Source organism: Salmo salar, chromosome ssa05 (assembly GCF_905237065.1).
Source record: "Salmo salar chromosome ssa05, Ssal_v3.1, whole genome shotgun sequence".
NCBI lineage: Eukaryota > Metazoa > Chordata > Actinopteri > Salmoniformes > Salmonidae > Salmo > Salmo salar.
Window position 1 is genome coordinate 25,748,532 of NC_059446.1, and position 17,751 is coordinate 25,766,282.

At 40.2% G+C, this 17,751-nt stretch overlaps 1 protein-coding gene across 1 annotated transcript; it reads left to right on the top strand.

The window, feature by feature from the left end:
• The first annotated feature begins 263 nt into the window (after positions 1 to 263).
• On the top strand, positions 264 to 15,830 carry LOC100136484 (glutathione S-transferase P). The gene is made up of 7 exons (XM_014199302.2): positions 264 to 377; positions 5,022 to 5,057; positions 9,087 to 9,193; positions 9,511 to 9,598; positions 10,141 to 10,244; positions 15,141 to 15,242; positions 15,452 to 15,830. Coding segments are annotated over exons 1-7 (627 nt in total). The 5' UTR covers positions 264 to 376; the 3' UTR covers positions 15,641 to 15,830.
• Positions 15,831 to 17,751: the final 1,921 nt, after the last annotated feature.

The window sequence follows — 17,751 nt, forward strand, 5'->3', positions numbered from 1 at the left end:
TAGATTTGACCAAAACCTAGAAACTAGTCTGACCATTGCAAATGCAACTATTTTGATAATAAGCACATCCTTGTATACTATTGTGACATTGGGACTTCTTTGGACTTGAAAGCAACCCTTGAGACTACACGAAATGAGTTTTGCTTTTGTATCAGGTTATCATGATTGATTTAGGCTATAGCACATTGGGATCTTTCAATTCAAGGCAACAGCGTAACTAACTTGTAAGTCAGTATGACTTTGCAGAAAGTGACAGATGTGGGCGTGTAGTTGGGAGTTTAGAAAGGGACAACCCCCCATTCAATTTTCAAACGTGTTCATTTCACTGATCACTGTCAGAGCCACCTAGAAGTCACTGCAACACTTGCGTCACAAAAGTAAGTAGCTAGCTTTAGACAACAATTGCAAAATGTAGTTACGTTATAACAAAGCAATGTGCAATAGATGACTAGGACTTTAGGATTTATACTGCGCACAGTCAGATGTTTGTCCTAGCGGGCGGGCTATTTGCCTTTGAATTAGGTTAACTTTAATGAGCCTACCTTGCCATTAAATTCATTTTGCAACTAAAACTGATCCTCGACGGTATACGAAAAATAAGACCAATAGCTAGCTAGTTGGAAGTGATGCTACTTTCTTGGCTAAACCTGGGTTATGTAGCTAGTTAGTTAACTGAACAACAGATTGCCCTCCCACGCAGTTATGCATGGTGGTTGACAGTTGGAATGTTTTTACTTTCAGAATTCATTCAAGTTTCATATTCGAGTATATCTATGCTTGAGTTGGTTGAAGTGCTGTCAGACTGACTGGGTGAATTTGAGCGTCCTGGCTAGCTAGACTAGGGGTGTATTCATTAGTATGATTCCGTTGCAAGCGTAACGTTTTGCAACGAAAACGAGTTTATATTGGCCAAACTCGGTATGTCCCTCCCCGTTTAGTGACATTTACTCTGGTTGCTTCCGTTTGTTACCTAGAGTAAACGTTTTGCAACGGAATCTGACTAATAACCCCTGACATAACCTGGATGCTTGATATGCTGAAATGCCACAGAGGCCAGACTGACCACACTGCGAGACTTGTTTGCCAACAAAAACAATCGTTTATTCAAATATTCCTAGGCGCATGGGATTTTCACATGCAAATAGCACTTACAACTTGGCCTATACTCGAGCAATAAGGCATCTCGGGGGTTTGTGGTATATGGCCAATATACCAGGGCTAATGGCTGTTGTTACGCGCGGCGCAACGCAGTGTCTGGATACCGTGATAAATTGGCAATATACCACAAACCCCTGAGGTGCCTTATTGCTATTATAAACTGGTTACCAAGGTAATTAGAGCAGTAAACATGCATGTTTTGTTATACCCGTGGTATACCATCTGCTATTTAAAAAATTAGAGAGCCGAGGAGCTCAGATGCAAAAATGTTAAACTAATATCCAACGTTTCGACAGACAAGATGTCTTCAGGGTATAATGACAAACACTGCGGGGTGTCGAGTTTATAGTGTCAATAGACACACACAAGTGTCTGTAATCATGGCTGGGTGTGGCCTGATATCATTGGTTAATTCTCATTAAAATAGCATACATGGAGAAACAGTCAATTTCCAATCCTCAAAGTTTTTGTTGCCTAACATTATTATTTGGAAACGGTATACTGATGATATTTTTGTTCTATGCAGGGGTGACGCAAAACAGCTCCCGTTGTTCCATGCTTTTTTAAATTCCTGTTCTGAGCATCTGAGATTTACTATGCAATCGGACACACGTCAAATCAGTTTCCTTGATCTTCTGATCTTGTGTGAAGATAATGTTCTATATACACTGATCTTTACAGGAAACCTACTGATCCTAACAGTTTGAGGGCTGATGGTTGTCACCCACTTACCTTAAAAAACAGTTTGCCCTACAGCCAATTCTGTCGAATGAAAATAATTTGCAAAAAACAATCAGATTCGACAGAAATATGGCTGAGACGCAAAGAAAGTTCAAGGAGAGGGGGTACAAAAATGGTCAGATTAATACTGCCATTGAGAAAATTCTAAGCAAAGGTCAATCTCGCAAAAAGAAGCGTTCTTGCATTCTACCTACCCGCTATTCAAAGTGCTCCGAACAAATTAAGGGAAAAGTTCACAAACATTGTCATATTCTAAGATCTGATGACAGTATCGGTAATGTTTTCGGACCCAGTTGCGGCCCACTTTTTGGAAGCAAACCACTCTGTCGTCCCTACGTTATATTGGCATCAAACATGTCACCCTCCCTAGGAGAGGGGGTGACCTCGATAATTTATTGTTAAAATGAGAGGCTGTCTTGATCTTTAATTTAAAGACCCTTGCTCCCTTCGGTGTCAATGTAGACGTTGATCTGAAGCCGTTATTGTGATTTTGCTATTGTAAATGTTTGTAGGCATATGTAGCCAAATTGTATCTATGATCATATGCTATCCATTTTTTTTTTTTTGTATGCTATTTTAATTTATGAGAATTAACCAATGATATCAGGCTGCACCCGGCCATGATTACAGACACCTGTGTGTGTCTTTTGACACTATATAAACTAGTCACCCCGAAGTGTTTGTCATTATTCCCTGATGAAGACAGCTTGTCTGTCGAAACGTTGGTTATTAGGTTATTACATTTTTGCATCTGAGCTCCTAGAGTGTGCGGCTCTCCTTTAATTTAAGTGTTCTACTCCGCTAGCCAGCACCTCGCCTAAATAGGTGTCCAGTTCTTTCGCCTCTATACCATCTGATATACCACGGCTGTCAGCCAATCAGCATTCAGGGCTCGAACCTCCCAAGTTTATATTATAAACCACAGGTATGACATTTAATTTCTTCTGCTCTAGTTGCGTCTTGCCTAAGAACAGCCCTTAGCCGTGGTATATTGGCCATATTGGGCTCCTGAGTGGCGCAGCGGTCTAAGGCACTGCATCTTAGTGAAAGAGGCATCACTACAGTCCCTGGTTCGAATCCAGCCTGTATCACATCCGGTTGTGATTGGGAGTCGCATAGGGTGGCGGTCAATTGGCCCGGCGTCATCCGGTTTTGGCCGGGGTAGGCAGTCATTGTAAATAAGAATTTGTTCTAAACTGACTTGCCTAGTTAAATAAAGGTAAAATAAAAAAATATATACAAATAAATTCCACACCCCCTTGGGCCTTATTGCTTAAATATACTATATTTGTAGGATTTAATACTAAAGTCTCTTTTTAGTTTAACAGTACTCTCATTAGTATTTTCTTCCAAAGGCAGCTATTTCATTTACAGTGGGGGAAAAAAGTATTTGAACCCTTGATGATTTTGTACGTTTGCCCACTGACAAAGAAATGATCAGTCTATAATTTTAATGGGAGGTTTATTTGAACATTGAGAGACAGAAAAACAACTAAATCCAGAAAAACATGTCAAAAATGTTATAAATTGATGTGCATTTTAATGAGGGAAATAAGTATTTGACCCCTCTGCAAAACATGACTTAGTACTTGGTGGCAAAACCCTTGTTGGCAAAACCCTTGTTGGCAATCAGAGGTCAGATGTTTCTTGTAGTTGGCCACCAGGTTTGCACACATCTCAGGAGGGATTTTGTCCCACTCCTCTTTGCAGATCTTCTCCAAGTCATTAAAGGTTTCGAGGCTGACGTTTGGCAACTCGAACCTTCAGCTCCCTCTACAGATTTTCAATGGGATTAAGGTCTGGAGACTGGCTAGGCCACTCCAGGACCTTAATGTGCTTCTTCTTGAACCACTCCTTTGTTGCCTTGGCCATGTGTTTGGGGTCATTGTGATGCTGGAATACCCATCCACGACCCATTTTCAATGCCCTGGCTGAGGGAAGGAGGTTCTCACCCAAGATTTGACGGTACATGGCCCCGTCCATCGTCCCTTTGATGCGGTGAAGTTGTCCTGTCCCCTTAGCAGAAAAACACCCCCAAAGCATAATGTTTCCACCTCCATGTTTGATGGTGGGGTTGGTGTTCTTGGGGTCATAGGCAGCATTCCTCCTCCTCCAAACACGGCGAGTTGAGTTGATGCCAAAGAGCTCCATTTTGGTCTCATCTGACCACAACACTTTCACCCAGTTGTCCTCTGAATCATTCAGATGTTCATTGGCAAACTTCAGACGGGCATGTATGTGCTTTCTTGAGCAGGGGGACCTTGCGGGCGCTGCAGGATTTCAGTCCTTCACGGCATAGTGTGTTACCAATATGTTTCTTGGTGACTATGGTCCCAGCTGCCTTGAGATCATTGACAAGATCCTCCCGTGTAGTTCTGGGCTGATTCCTCACCGTTCTCATGATCATTGCAACTCCACGAGGTGAGATCTTGCATGGAGCCCCAGGCTGAGGGAGATTGACAGTTCTTTTGTGTTTCTTCCATTTGCGAATAATCTCACCAACTGTTGTTAGCTTCTCACCAAGCTGCTTGGCAATGGTCTTGTAGCCCATTCCAGCCTTGTGTAGGTCTACAATCTTGTCCCTGACATCCTTGGAGAGCTCTTTGGTCTTGGCCATGGTGGAGAGTTTGGAATCTGATTGATTGATTGCTTCTGTGGACAGGTGTCTTTTATACAGGTAACAAGCTGAGATTAGGAGCACTCCCTTTAAGAGTTTGCTCCTAATCTCAGCTCGTTACCTGTATAAAATACACTTGGGAGCCAGAAATCTTTCTGATTGAGAGGGGGTCAAATACTTATTTCCCTCATTAAAATGCCAATCATTTTTGACGTTGTTTTTTTCTGGATTTTTTTTGTTGTTATGCTATCTCTCACTGTTCAAATAAACCTACCATTAAAATTATAGACTGATCATTTCTTTGTTAGTGGGCAAATGTACAAAATCAGCAGGTGATGAAATACTTTTTTCCCTCACTGTAGTTGCAATAGCAATGGGGCACAAAACAGATTAGTTTGTCTGAATCCATGGGATAAAAGTCAGAATAATTTTTGTCCGAAATATTTTCATCAAAGTGTATTTTCTTGTAATGAATTGACACATGTTTTGTATCTCCTCTCTCCAGTGGGTCCCTACACAATCACTTACTTTGGAGTCCGAGGTATGTGGAGCCAGTTAATCCTATTCAACATCACATGACAGAGCCTGGTTATTGTTTTGAAGTAATAATAGCCTACCATTGGAGAGTGCATGGTTGTTCATGCATTCCCTGTTATAATACGCTTTTTATATTGATAATATAGCTAACTATTACCAAATCTTTCCTGCAATTGGACCGTCTCTTTAAAAAATGGTGTATGTATTGTAAGACAAAAGCCTTGCACCTGTTACTGCTCACATTCATGAAATGTGAACTTATTTAGTGTCATATCCAAAGACCTTATCTCCATCATTCATTACCCAGTAGCCTACTGCAGCAGCTTGACTCAATACTCAATATTGTGTTTCTATTGATTTTATAACATAAACTGGAGGTGAAGTCATTCCAGGTCATCTTAACACCATGTGTGATCTTTCACACAGATTTTATGACCTGGATTTCACCCACAATGGCTGTTTATCTTGCAGCCTCACCCATCACTTTTGATTGTTCTCACAGAAAATACTTGGACTACTAGGTTGGCTCAGCTGGCCCCCTATTATTTGACCATGCTGGTCATTTATGAACATTTGAACATCTTGGTCATGTTCTGTTGTAATCTCCACCCGGCACAGCCAGAAGAAGACTGGCCTCATAGCCTGGTTCCACTCTAGGTTTCTTCCTAGGTTTTGGCTTTTCTAGGGAGTTTTTCCTAGCCACCGTGCTTCTACACCTGCATTGCTTGCTGTTTGGGGTTTTAGGCTGGGTTTCTGTACAGCACTTTGAGATATCAGCTAATGTAAGAAGGGCTATATAAATACATTTGATCACCGTTCATACACTTAAAACGGTCTGTGTTCCTTCTGTGTCTGCTGCTTACATTATTCATGGTGCTTTAGCACTGAGAAGGGCTGGCTTTCAGTCAGGAGGAGCATGTGACCCAGGTTAATGTGGGGTGAACAATCATGTCATGGGACTAGGGTTTCACATTTTGGGGAATATTCAGAGGTGGGAATTAACGGGAATCTATGGGAATTGACAGAAATATATGCAAATTAATATTAATACCATTTAAATGTAGATGTTTTTTGAATTGGATATATTTACCATATATGGAGACAGAAACATAAACCTTTTACCTTATCATAAGTAGACATAATTGCAAATTATTAAATCCTTCCAATATAATTTTTTTTAAAACTATTTAGTTACAAATTGAACTTCAATTAAATTAGTTGACTCTTCACATGGGATAATTTCACTGAGCGACAAAAGGGAATATTGAATGATCCCCAATGATACATCACATCACCCAAAAACGTTCTCAAAATGCATCTGTAAAATGATAGTCTAGAAACTAAAGCTTTGGTTGTCTTCCTCTCAGGCTTTCATGTCTTCTCCCTGGACCTCCTCAATGTCCACCTCTTGAACATCACTCTGAGGCCTCATCTTCACTGTCACTTTCCAACCTTGTAGAGGATGGCTCGTTGTCAGGCTCAAAAACCCTCAAATTTGCCTGGAAGGCCACCAATTTTTCAACCCTTGTATTGGTCAGCCTGTTGCATGCTTTGGTGTGTGTGTTCCCAAACAAGGACCAGTTGCACACTGAGGTGGCTGATGTTGGTTGGAGTTGGAGGATGATGGAGGCAACAGGGAAAAGAGCCTCAGATACACAAAGTCCCTTCCACCAGGTGGCTGATGAGATATGTTGGCACGACTGCCATATTGCATCTCCATCCCAAAGCCCTTGCTTGGAAGTGTACTTTGCCAGACTGCCAAGAACCTTGCCCTCATCCAGGCCAAGGTGGCGAGACATGGTAGTGATGACGCTATAGGCCTTGTTGATCTCTGCACCAGACAGGATGATCTTGCCAACATAATTGGGGTCCAACATGTACGCTGTGGCGTGTATGGGCTTCAGGCAGAAGTCTTCATGATTTTTGATGCATTTCATAACTGCAGTTTCCTCTGCTTGGAGCAACAGTGAATAGGTTTCAGGCTGCTTACCACTCTCTCCTAAAATACATAATCCAGGAAGATTCTCTTGATGGGTCTGTCCATATTGACAGACTGTGATATGGCCATTTCCAGGAGACACTCCTCCCCTCCAGGAGACTATCAGACATGATGACAACACCACCCCAATGGGTGCTGCTGGGCAGCTTCAGTGTGGTGCTCGTATTCTTCTCACTTTGCTTGGTGAGGTAGATTGCTGCTATAACTTGATGACCCTTCACATACCTAACCATTTCCTTGGCTCTCTTGTAGAGTGTATCCATTGTTTTCAATGTCATGATGTCCTTGAGGAGCAGATTCAATGCATGAGCAGCACAGCCAATGGGTGTGATGTGAGGGTAGGACTCCTCCAATTTAAACCAAGCAGCCTTCATGTGCACAGCATTCTGTCACCAGTGCAAATACCTTCTGTGATCCAAGGTCATTGCTGACTACCTTCAGCTCATCTGCAATGTAGAGACTGGTGTGTCTGTTGTCCCTTGTGTCTGTGCTCTTGTAGAATACTGGTTGAGGGGTGGAGACGATATAGTTAATTATTCCTTACCCACGAACATTTGACCACCCATCAGAGATGATTGCAATACAGTCTGCTTTCTCTATGATTTGCTTGATCATCACTTGAACTCTGTTGAACTCTGCATCCAGCAAATGAGTAGATAAAGCATGTCTAGTTGGAGGGGTGGGTGTATGCTGGGCGAAGTACATTCAGAAATCTCTTCCAATACACATTACCTGTGAGCATCAGAGGTGAACCAGTTGCACACACAGCTTGAGCAAAACATTCATCAACATTTCTCTGACTATGTTCCTCCATAAAGTCAAAAAAAACTTCTGATTCCAGGAGGACCATGAGCTGTTGATATCGATAAGGTGTCTGACTCATCATTTTCACCTCGAATAGAAGTAGAGGGACTTTTGTCAGAGGTTGCTTGTTGTGAGCGCTGAGGGAACTTCATGCACTTGGTCAGATGATTCTGCATCTTTGTTGCATTCTTCACATATGATTTGGCACAGTATTTGCAAATGTACACAGCGTTTCCTTCTACATTAGCTGCAGTGAAATGTCTCCACACATCAGATAGTGCCCGTGGCATTTTCCTGTAAAGAAATGATTTTTTTTAAAATAAAAACCAAATACAACTCCATGTACAGATAAATAGTTAAGCAGTTAGATTAAACAACTCCTTTGTAAGATACATGTTTTAAAATTAAACATGTAAGGAAACAGTTGAATTAACACTCCTCAGTTAGCAGGCTCAAGCAAGCTAAAACCCACATGGTAGCAAAAACTAACTAGCAGAAATTGTTAACAAGTTAGAAATTATGTAAACACACTTTGCCGTAGGCTACTATTTGCAAGTTAACAAAAAATCATGTATGTCATAAAAAAATTCACCCCACCCAGTATTGTAATCAAAACTTACCAGAAAGCATGTAGTCCTTGGCTCAGACAGCATAGTAGTGTGGGCTCAATGGCATCTCATTAGTGTGCAAGATCTTGAGAATCAGCTGTACATGTGATGGAAGAATGCACTGTGCATGCAGAGGGTTGCAATTCCATTGAATTGGGGAGAGTTTAACCAAAATATGCCACAAGACCTAGAATTGCCTTGTGTGTATCCCACAAATTTAATTTCCCATTAAAATTTTTATTAAATTTACAGGTAAGTTTCCGAACCTTTGTAACCCGACATGGGACTAAAGGTTCATTGACTTGAACCCGAAAAATATTTTGTACTTGAATAATCAAGAAAGTCGTATAAATAATCCCAGAGATAAAATAGCCTTTTTATTTCTGGATATAAGCTGCCTTTTTATAGACCTACTGTACATCAACAAGAAAGCAAACTTTGCACCCCTTAATATTTTACTTCGGCTTACATTATTACCTGTTTATTTTTTATCTAGTCTGGAATGCATATATTCACACAACACTAGTGCTATTTATAACATGTTAGATCTGTGCCAAAGTGTCTTATGATTGAGAGCTGCTTTGTTTTTGTTGACCTGTTCTAACTGTCTCTTGTACCACAGGGCGCTGTGGAGCTATGAGGATCATGATGGCCGACCAGGGCCAGGAGTGGAAGGAGATCCTGATAGACTTCTCTGACTGGATGAAAGGAGATCTGAAAGCCTCTTGTGTGAGTGGGGAATGGATCATTCTTTTGTTACCATCTTTCATTTGTCAACCTGTTCAGTTTAGCCAAGGATGATGGTCTGTTAATAACAGCTGGGATGTGCTTTTAAAGGAAAACTGGTTTGTTTAGTGTATACTGTTTGTTTCAACAATCTCTGCCTGTACATTCCATTATTCATATTGAAGTAAAGCGATTTTACCTCATTAACTCAGTTGCCATCAATGTAGAGTTTATTCAGCTACAATAAATATGTAAACCCCATGTCCCTTTTAGTTGTGTTATTTATTATAGATTGTAACAACTTAATTTTTTGGTTTTAGGTATTTGGTCAGTTGCCCAAGTTTGAAGATGGAGGATTGGTCCTGTACCAATCCAATGCCATTCTGAGGCACTTGGGCCGCAATCATGGTAATTGATCTCAATTGTAATGTCATATACACAGAGTATACAAAACATTAAGAACACCTGCTCTTTCCGTGGTATAGGCTGACCAGGTGAAAGCTATGATCCCTTATTAATGTCACTTGTTAAATGAAGGGGAGGAGACAGGTAGAGGGACTTTTTAAGCCTTGAAGACATGGATTGTGTATGTGCCATTGAGGGTGAATGGGCAAGACAAAATATTTAATTGCCTTTGAATGAGGTATCGTAGTAGGTGCCAGGCACATCGGTTTGTGTCAAGAACTGCAACATTGCTGAGTTTTTTCACGCTCAACAGTTTCCTGTGTGTATCAAGAATGGTCCACCACCCAAAGGACATCCGCCAACTAGACACAACTGTGGGAAGCATTGGAGTCAACATGGGCCAGTATCCCTGTGGAACGCTTTTGGAGCGGGGGGGGAGAGAGTTTCTAATGTTTGATATTTACATTGTTTTCCTCACTCCATTTATCCTTTATAATCTCTCAAATATTACACTGAAATGTTTCACCTAACTCTTACACACACAGATGCCTATGGGAAAGATGGAAAGGAGGCCGCCCTCATTGACATGATGTGTGATGGCGTTGAGGACCTTCGTCTTAAATATGGAAAAATGATTTACCAGGAATACGTAAGTATTCACCAAGGCTGAAATTCTGACTAAGGGTACAGTTCATACAAAATGTTACCTTTACTAATGCAGTGCAGTAAAAAAAACATTTGGTTCAATGTGTGGCGCCTGACAACGTGACCGGTAAAATAAAAAACATTTGATATCTGAAATATACAATACAGGGTCAATGCCCTGCGCAACGGCACGTTGACAGATCTCCCACCAGGCCAAAAAACGTGAACCCGAACCCTCAAAAAAAATAAATAAATAAATTTAAAAAAGTAAAACAAAGGACATCAAGGACAACTAAAATCATAACAGCAATGCCAACTGTATATGTTTGTGTGCATGTCTGGCAATATTACATGTATGTGTGTCTTCTAGTATGTGTTTTTTTGAATGAGAGTGTGTGTGTATATGCATGTGTACAAACACCTGCACGGCATCAGCCTCAGGCAAACCGGCATTAGTTGTAAAAACACTGTCCCTCGTTGTCATTCAAACATAATATTTATTATGTTTTATTTTGACATTTAAAAAAAATGTATCTTTGACCATCATTCTATCTCCCGCGCAGCAACACCACTTGTCTCCAATTCCACATCCCAACCCTGAGCTTCCCTCAGCCCATCCCATCTATCTCTGCTGTCCACCCACTTCGGCTTTCTACGCAACACGTCTTTCAACTATGCTGTGATGTTTAACGTACAATTTCAATCTATCTAATCGAATAGAATCCACAGATTGCGAGTTGAAGATAAATACTTTTACTAAGAGTATTAATATATACGTAATTGACTGATCCGGTCTCTCCAGATCTCCTAACAGTACTATTTCTAGGGTCAATTTTAGATCAATGCTATGCATTTTCAGCCATTACTGAACCTGAGACCAGAAACAGGCTACCTGAGGGCAATACCAAAATACATGGTCTATTGATTCTGTATCCTCACAACAAAATCTGCAGAGCTTCGATTATTTTATGCCCCAAATATTCAAAATGTTGTTGGTTGCAAGAATTCTATATAATAATTTTAGCTGAAAAGCACGAAGTCTTGAATCTTGCGTTGTTTTATATATTAACTCATACACCCTGTACCATGGAATTGGTACATCAAAAATCTCTTCCCAACTATTTTGCAATCTGTATGGCACAGTTGTCAACATCCTGGTCCTTAAATGAAACTGGTATACTTTCCTATTTATGCTATTTTTATTCCTCCGCAAGTTTTGATCCTTTATATTGGACAGAGAGCCCAGTTCCCTACCTCCCGCTGCCACCTGCCTCCTCCATTTTTGGGGTAATTCTGTACTCAATTGGTTATACTCTTGGAGTAGACCTTCCCGTACAATTCTGATAACTCCATCAAGGACATAACTCTACCATTCCAATTTACAATATCATTTAAGAACAAAATATCCTTTTCAAACATCTTTCCCATAAATACAGGTATTTTATCAACCAGCACATTTGAGTTCAGCCATAATATTCGTTCTATCTTTTCAGGGGGATGAAACTGAAATTGTAGCCAGCTCTGCAATGTTTGTTTGAAAAGAAGAGATACTTTGAAAAAATTATCATTTTCAATTCATCGTAAATGAGATATGGCAATCTGCAAAAAGGACATTTTTAAACAATGGATGAGCTTTTCTTTGTCATCTACTTGAGTACCATTTAGGGTTCAAAAATACTTTTGAATAAGTGAAGCTTTTCGAGAGGTTTAGTGCTTTTATATTTAATAATCTCAACCCACCCTATTTATTATATGGATAGACACGTTTTATTTTGTCTGGTTTAGCATCCCAGATGAAGCTAAATATGTTTTGCTCATATGATTTGAAAAACAAATCATCAGGAGTAGGCAGCGCCATAAGTGAGACCGGGAAGATTTTAATTTACTGGCCATTTGAGAAATTTTTCGGACCCATATGCATTGGGTGCATAATCCAGTAGGGCGTCCACCCATGATGCTCAGAATGACAGAAATCGCATTTAGATTATGGTAATACATCTTAATAGAATTTTGTCATTTTCAAACATTTGCCAAAATGCAAATTGGGGAAAAACACCATTCTAAACTGCGCACCTGGGAAAACACGATTCTAAACAGTGCACCTGATAGCGGTTCCATATGTGACAGAGATGAAAATCTGTTATCTAAAGATGCAACAACTAGGATGGGTTGCTAATATGACTATGATTGTGCATTTGGCTGCATTAGGCTTTCAACTTTCTATTTTAATTATGATTTTTATGATTAACCACATGACAATGATTTTGAGAAATGAAAACATTCTTATTCAAATGAAGCTGTTCCGGGAGTTTCATAACTGGCACACAGAACAGTGGAAATGGTAGGATAAATTGTATGCTAACCCCAAACTTGAAATTCATCTGCCGCCTATGAAGTCTTTATAAAAAATTGCCTCCACGTTGTCATGGTCAGATTTTGCCTTTAGGCTAATTTGAAGCAAGGTAAGACATGTCACATAATATGAAATGAAACATTCAAATTTCAAACAATTAAGTACAATTTAAGTCGGAAGTTTACATACAACTTAGCCAAATGCATTTAAACTCTGTTTTTCACAATTCCTGACATTTCATCCTAGTAAAAATTCCCTGTTTTAGGTCAGTTAGGATCACCACTTTATTTTAAGAATGTGAAATGTCAGAATAATAGTAGAGAATGATTGATTGATTTATTTATTTCATCACATTGCTAGTGGGTCAGAAGTTTACATGCACGCAATTAGTATTTGGTATCATTGCCTTTTAAATTGTTTAACTATGGTCAAATGTTTCGGGTAGCCTTCCACAAGCTTCCCACAATAAATTAGGTGAATTTTGTCCCATTCCTCCTGACAGAGCTGGTGTAACTGAGTCAGGTTTGTAGGCCTCCTTGCTCGCACATGCTTTTTCAGTTCTGCCCACAAATGTTCTATAGGATTGAGGTCAGAGTTTTGTGATGGCCTCTCCAATACCTTGACTTTGTTGTCCTTAAGACATTTTGCCACAACTTTGGAAGTATGCTTGGGGTCATTGTCCATTTGGAAGACCCATTTGAGACCAAGCTTTAACTTTATGACTGATGTCTTGAGATGTTGCTTCAATATATCCACATTATTTTCCTGCCTCATGATGCCATCTATTTTGTGAAGTGCACCAGTACCTCCTGCAACAAAGCACCCCCACAACATGGTGCTGCCACCCCTGTGTTTCACGGTTGGGATGGTGTTCTTCGGCTTGCAAGCATCCCCCTTTTTCCTCCAAATATAACGATGGTCATTATGGTCAAACAGTTCTATTTTTGTTTCATCAGACCAGAGGCCATTTCTCCAAAAAGTACGATCTTTGTCCCCATGTGCAGTTGCAAATCATAGTCTGGCTTTTTTATGGTGGTTTTGGAGCAGTGGCTTCTTCCTTGCTGAGCGGCCTTTCGTGTTTTGTCGATATAGGACTCGTTTTACTGTGGATATAGATACTTTGTACCTGTTTTCTCCAGCATCTTCACAAGGTCCTTTGCTCTTGTTCTGGGATTGATTTGCACTTTTCACACCAAAGTACGTTCATCTCTAGGAGACAGAACGTGTCTCCTTCCTGGGCGGTATGAAGGCAACGTGGTCCCATGGTGTTTATACTTGCGTACTATTGTTTGTACATATGAACATGGTACCTTCAGGCATTTGGAAATTGCTCCCAAGGATGAACCAGACTTGTGGAGGTCAATAATATTTCTTCTGATGCCTTGGCTGATTTCTCTGGATTTTCCCCATGTCAAGCAAAGAGGCACTGTGTTTGAAGGTAGGCCTTGAAATACATCCACAGGTACACCTCCAATTGACTCAAATGATGTCAATTAGCCTATCAGAAGCTTCTAAAGCCATGACATCATTTTCTGGAATTTTCCAAGCTGTTTAAAGGCACAATCAATTTAGTGTATGTGAATTTCTGACCCACTGGAATTGTGATACAGTGAAATAATCTGTCTGTAAACAATTGTTGGAAAAATTACAAGTCGGTTAGATGTCCTAACCGACTTGCCAAAACTATAGTTTGTTAACAAGACATTTGTGGAGTGGTTGAAAAACTAGTTTTAATGACTCCAGCCTAAGTGTATGTAAACTTCAGACTTCAACTGTAGATTGTCAACTTGATTCATCACAATCCTTGCTAGCTAAGATTTTGAAAGTATGATATTGACATGATCAGTCTAATCAAAACTACATTAGATATAAATCCAAGGGCCTTGAATTTTCAAGCTCTCCCTGTAGATTTTGCGGTGACGTATTGTCCCCATGAGTGACAGAACACTGAGCCAATCCCGGCACAACTAGAGAACATTACCAACCTATACGCTCCGTATTTTCTGCTGGTCACCCCACCGCAGAAAGCACTGAGCTAGGCTGAAACACCTGCATTTTGAAACCGCCTTACTCAAGGAAGCAAAAAAAAGACACTGTGTTTTCTATGCGGCTTTATTACTCAATGATTTGTTTTTTTACCTTGTTTGCAAACTGATATGTGACGTGTATTAATGCCAAAGTAACATGCAAATAAATAGCTAAACAGATGGGGCTGAACACAGGCTCTGCTCTGAATGATGGGTCACCATTGAATAAGATACATGATGACTAACAATACACACAGGCCAATTTTTTTTTTTATTCCCCAAAGTATGCAAATTAATCTATAGACCGATAAGCATTATGTTGAAATGTATTTCCATCGACTGGTATTTCCATCAATTAATACAAAGCATTATTTTGCGACGTTTTCTTTTATTTCTCCCAGTCATTTTGGCAGGTAACAGTTGTATTTATTGGCTTTCCATTTGCAAGCAAAAGGAAACCCTGGTAGCTTAATGTGTAAACATTTATGAAGTGTCATTATTAAACACTCTTTTTTCGTAGGATACTGGTAAAGACCCATACATCAAAGACCTTCCTAACCACCTCGACAAGTTTGAAGCTGTGATGGCCAAAAACAAGACTGGTTTTCTCGTTGGTGACAAGGTAACCAATCCTGCAATGCACAAACAAAAAGAGGGCTATTGAATTATGGAGTAAGTTACCAAAATGTATTCATTAAATGGTTTGGTTCTCTTGTAATCACAGTACTGTCTGTTACCTATCACAGAACTAGAATGAGTAGAACATGCATCGCCATTCAAGTTAAATGCCATCATGAGAGAGTCTGTTTCTATGTTCCCTATCCTACATAGCCTTCGTTTGCTGACTACAGTCTGTTTGAAGTGCTGCTCAACCACCTGGTGCTCTGCTCCAGTTGCCTGGATACCTTCCCCTCCCTGAAGAGCTTTGTCGAGAAGATGTCAGCCCGTCCCAAAATCAAGGCCTTCCTGGGCTCTGACGCCTACAAAAAACTGCCCATTAATGGCAATGGCAAACAGTGAAATTCCTGAACAAAGAAGGCTCGATTCCATCCATTTACCTTCGCTGTAACCTGAACGGTTTTGGATAATAGCAATGTTTTACAAGTCCATCTTACACATTAGCCCACAAACGTGTTAACTAAATGTACAATTGTTAGCTACTGAGTAGATGAATTTTCATATGTTAAAAATAAAGGGCTTTTTGAGAGAAGTATCCAGGTCTTTATGGAAAAAGCACTTTTGAACATTACTGAAATTATTTGTATACACTTATCACTTTCATTCTCTGCAGTTCTGTGAATATTATGATAACCAGCCATGTAGCAGAATGGTACATACAGTATGGGGATTCCTGGTCAGTTGCACAACTGACTGCATTCAACCAAAATGTGTCTTCCGCATTTAACCCAACCCCACGGAATCAGCGAGGTGCCTTAAGCAACGTCATGGCCGAGTAGTTGTTGGGGCAGAACGGCTGATTTTACCTAAATCCACTTCTGATTTGTATTAGTCTATAAATAAATCTCTGCCAAAATTCGGCATCTCTCCAATGTCTTATTCGACTAGTATTTTTGAAAGTGTAGGATACTAATTCAGCCATAGTTGTTCTGAAATGTTTATTGAAATTAATTATTCATTTCAGTTGCCTATCCTGACATGAAGTTTGTTCTATAGAAAATATTTGACTCTTGCCACAAAATTAAGGAAATTAGAAGAGGGGTGGTTCTGTCAGGGGGGAGATTTTCGGCACAACACCGGCTCGGGGATTCGAAACGGCAACCTTTCGGTTACTGGCCCAACTCTCTGAACCACTAGGCTACTGTACATGTCGCCCCACTCCTGTGCCGGGGGAATTCTCTCCTCTGGGAAAATCCTGTCTTCGGTTACATTCAGTAGATGATCAGTAAGGAGTACTCCTCTCCTTGGTTACATTCAGTAGAAGGTGTAGGAGAAAATTCATGACTATGGGTGATTTTCCAGTATTTAGACTGTTCTCCCAGTCGTAGTAAGCAGAATCAACATAAGGTTAATTAATAGCCATGTGCAAGCAGAATGGCTGAGCTCAGGTGAATGAACAGAGCTGGGTCAACATGTAAAAACAGAATGTAAGCAGAAAATGTATGCCTGTGCTGTTATAGGCCTGAGGGAAGTCATTATCTGGGTCTGTGACTAGCATTGAGACATGCAATTGCATTATTATGTATGCCTGTGCTGTTGTAGGCCTGAGGGAAGCCATTGCCTGGTCCTGTGACTGGCTTTAGGGTATGTAGTATTGTATGTCTGTGCCATTACAGGCTTGGGGAGAGCCATCGTGTAGTCCTATAAGTATCATTGGACAGACACCTGCATTATATGTGTCTTATTTTTTTGTATCATTGCCATGGTTACGCCACCAACAGAATCTGTAAACAAGCAAGAATTGAGACAGAAAGATAATGGTGGTGAGAGGCCAAGGGGTGTTAATCATCTACATAGAGGGGAGTGACCGTGTGTTATCTGAAAGTGGAAACCTATAAAGCCTGTGACGAGAAGGCAGTTCTTCCATGAAATTGCTCGGCTTTGTTACTTTTTGTAATAAGGTCTATTTGAATTCACATGCTCCGGTATCTGAGAAATATTTGATTCAATATTTCCACGACAATGGTCAGTAAGAGGCACTCCTCTTCTTGGTCTTTGGGCAGTTATGGATAGATGGGTGGGTGGCAGTGATGGGATAAATTCTTGCTAAAAGGTGTCATCCTTTCGATGAAAAGTCAAAACAATGTCCTAAATCTCACTTGTCTTTTAAGATCCAAAACAATGGTCGTGTTCCCCTGCTCAGATGTTGCATGCATCAACCAACGGTTGCGTGCCATGTCATCGACTGACAGATTTCTATAACAAATTGTGGTTATCCAGGCATTGTAAGAAATGGCATGTGTCAGCTTCGCCTGGGCAGAGGAACATGTCCACTTTGTCCAGTCCGCATTAATCTAGTGCAGGGAAACAAATACATGTTAGTGCCCAATGTATAGTGAACAAAAATATAAACGCAACATGCAACAATTAAAGATTTTGCTTAGTTACAGTTCATAAGTAAATCAGTACATTTAAATTCATTATGCCCTAATCTATGTATTTCACATGACTAT